The sequence below is a fragment of the Syzygium oleosum genome, unplaced genomic scaffold (genome assembly GCF_021117445.2).
Source record: "Syzygium oleosum isolate NSW1041296 unplaced genomic scaffold, Sole_v2.1 Sole_v2.13, whole genome shotgun sequence".
NCBI lineage: Eukaryota > Viridiplantae > Streptophyta > Magnoliopsida > Myrtales > Myrtaceae > Syzygium > Syzygium oleosum.
In genome coordinates this window covers 8,709,425-8,712,539 of record NW_026607497.1, presented here as the reverse complement: position 1 = coordinate 8,712,539, position 3,115 = coordinate 8,709,425, and the positions used below count along the sequence as shown (strand labels likewise).

The window sequence follows — 3,115 nt, the reverse complement described above, 5'->3', positions numbered from 1 at the left end:
CAAGACCCATTGTTCCTAACTATTAAATTTGCAGACCAAGGTTAATTACACAGCTGAGTTAGCTCTACATATAAAGCAAATTCAGCAATAGTTCTGACTTCAACTAAATTTTAATTCGAGAATTTTTTTCATTTGAATTTTTTAGCAAAAAAAAGAAATTTTATTTTTTTATTTATAAATTTGTTAATACATATCTTTTAACATTATTGTCAATATTTAAATTGAAAAAGCTGTAGACATAATTTTTTTCAATTTTAAAAAAATTAAAATTTGAAAAGCTTAAATTAATCACCAAAGGAGCTTTTCAAATGTGTTTTCAACCAAACGGCATTTCTCTCAAAACAGAGTTTACCAAATTGATTTAAAAATTTTAAGAAGCAACCACCATGTGTGACCAGAGAAATAGCACCCGAATCAATCCGACTTCACTCGCAGCCTGATCTAACCATCATTCTCATGCTTCATAAGCTTTTCCACCACTTGGCTCATGGTGGGTCGGGCGTTTTTATCTTCCTCCACGCACTTGAGCGCGACCTCGATCAAGATCTCCATTTTCTTCAGGTCGTAATCGACCTTGAGCGCGGGATCCTCCATCTCTTCCAGACGGGCCCCCGTCCTCTCCAGTTCCTTCATCTTATTCCTCGCCCACGGGATGAGCCGGACTTGCTTGGCATCCCCTCCGCTCTCCAATGAGTGGACACTCGTCGTCATCGGGAAAATTCCCGTCACCATCTCTAACATGACAATCCCGTAGCTATAGACATCGGCCTTGGATGTGATGGACTGATTGGAGACCCATTCGGGAGCCATGTAGCCTCGGGTTCCTCTTATTCTCGAGAAATCAGAATTCGTCACCTTCCCTCGGTCCATTAGCTTGGAAAGCCCAAAATCCGCGACTTTGGGTTGGTAATCGGAGTCTAGGAGTATGTTCTGAGGCTTCACGTCGCAATGCAGAACCCACTCCAGGCACTCCTCGTGGAGATAAGCTAGACCCTTTGCGGTACCTACCGCGATGTCGAATCGCCTCTTCCAATGGAGCTCAGGTGACGACAAGTTCTGTGCCAGCGACCCGTGTTCCATGAACTCGTACACCAAAAGCCTGTGCTTTCCCTCGGCGCAGTAACCCCACATCTCGATCAAATTCATGTGGTTCACCCTTCCGATCGTGCTGGCCTCGGCCAGAAAATCGGCCTCTCCAGTTGTGGCATTGCTGAGCACCTTCACTGCCGCGACCCGATCATCCGGCAATAGGGCCTCGTACACGATCCCGCCTGCGCCTCTCCCAATCTCCTTGCTGAAATTCCTCGTTGCCTCCTTGAGCTCGTCATAGGTGAACCGCTTGAACCCGGTGGCCGCGAGGAGGTAACTTTGGTGCGCAGAAGTGACGTCCTGCTGGTTCCTAATCAGGAAGAACCACACCAAGAATACCACCACGATCTCGATCCCTCCGACCACGCAGGCGGCCCGGAGCATGAAGCTTACCGCTTCGTTTTTGCCTTTCTTGGCATAAGTCCTGTCCAAGACCTTCACCTCCGCGGTGGGAGAGCAAGTGTACCGAGTCCTCTTCACCAGCTGGTCCTCGGTGAAGGTCTTGTTCTTGGGGACCTTGATGAAGAACTCGCCGGTGAAGCTGGGCAGGTTGTGGCCATTCAGGAGCTCAATCTTCGGGTAGCAATTGAACGTGGTGCTGCCGGAGCGGAACATCGACACTCTGTACTGGAATCCTCGGCAGTTGCACAGGCTCAGGCAAGTCTGCCGGCACTTCTCGAGCGTGGTGTTGTAGATGGTGTTGTAGTCATAGCCATAGAAATCGATGTACGGGAGCTTCACGAATCCGCACTCGTCGGCAATGCACCCATCGGAGAATGTGAAATTGGGCACGCAGCCGGCCGACCAGTCACCTAGGACCTTGGGGACATAACCAGGCACGCAGGAGCAGCTCCGACCCTTGGCCGGGTCGTAGCTGCAGAGGCTGTTGTTGCCACACACGCCATGGATGAAGCAGGGCATGCTACTGATCGCCTCCCACGTCACGGCCCAGCCGGTCAAGCCTGGCTCACGGCTGTAGACCCGCAAGTTGCCATCGAAGTCGAGGATCATCCTCCTCTGCATGGCCGCGACACCATAGTCGGAGGTGTAGAGCGAGTAGTTGTCAGAGGACTGGAAGCGGCCGAGCGGGTCGAGCACAGCGATGCGGCTGCTGTTGTAGAGGAATCGGCCGAGCTGAGAGCTCTGGACCCACGGGAACGGCCAGTACACGCTCGAGATGGACGGGCCATCGAAGAGGAGGCGGAGGACATTGTCGTTGTCGAAGTAAAGCTTGTAGAACCCGGTCGAGGAGTTGTACGGGCACCGAGCGGAGATCAGGAACGTGTTTCTGGTGAGTGGCTGCTGAGGGAGGAGGGTGTCGGTCGGCGAGTCGAAACTCTGCCACAGGACGCCGCCGGTGTCATTGGTGAGAACAAGGTTCCCAGTGTTGTTGAGGCGGAGCTCGGCGGCGGAGGGGGAGGTGGTGCCGGAAGACCAGACTTTGCTGCCAGCGTGGCCGGCGTCGGTGAGGACGAGGTTGCCCGAGTCGAGGAGGGAGAAGGTGGAGCGTCGGCCGTTGACGGGGGCCTGACGGTTGGCCATCCAGACGGGGGTGCAGGCGGCGCCGGAGCAGGGGGGGTGGCTGAACCAGACGGCGAAGCTGTAGGCGTTGTCGCCGACGGGGAAGAAGCCAGCGGAGAAGGCGCCAGAGGGGGAGACGAGGACGTCGTTGGGGTTCTCGACAGAGAGGGACGCGCGTTTGGTGAGACTGGGCAGCGCCGAGGTGGAGAACTGACAAGATTGGAGGAAGAGGGAGAGGAAGACGGGAAGGAGGAGCGAGAATAGTGGAGCCATAGGACTCGGCGGCGAAAGACAAGTGCAGTGAATCTCGCCAAGGACGATATATATATATAAATTGCATTGCAATGTGAGTGGGTTTCGGTTGAATGAATAGATGAAAATTGACGGCTCCGCGTGTAGAAAGGTTTGTCGCCTCATGGCGTCCATCGTCCATCCATGCACGATACCTCAGCTCAACCCAATTCACACGAGTTATAAGTTGGTCACGACTCGATAATAACACAGG

The 3,115-nt window shown here is 53.1% G+C and overlaps 1 protein-coding gene across 1 annotated transcript; it reads right to left on the bottom strand.

The window, feature by feature from the left end:
- Positions 1–364: 364 nt before the first annotated feature.
- LOC115669061 (putative receptor protein kinase ZmPK1) lies at positions 365–2,892 on the bottom strand. The gene has a single exon (XM_030590385.2). The coding sequence runs from the start codon at positions 2,881–2,883 to the stop codon at positions 442–444; it is 2,442 nt and encodes an 813-aa protein (XP_030446245.2). The 5' UTR covers positions 2,884–2,892; the 3' UTR covers positions 365–441.
- Between the last annotated feature and the right edge of the window lie 223 nt (positions 2,893–3,115).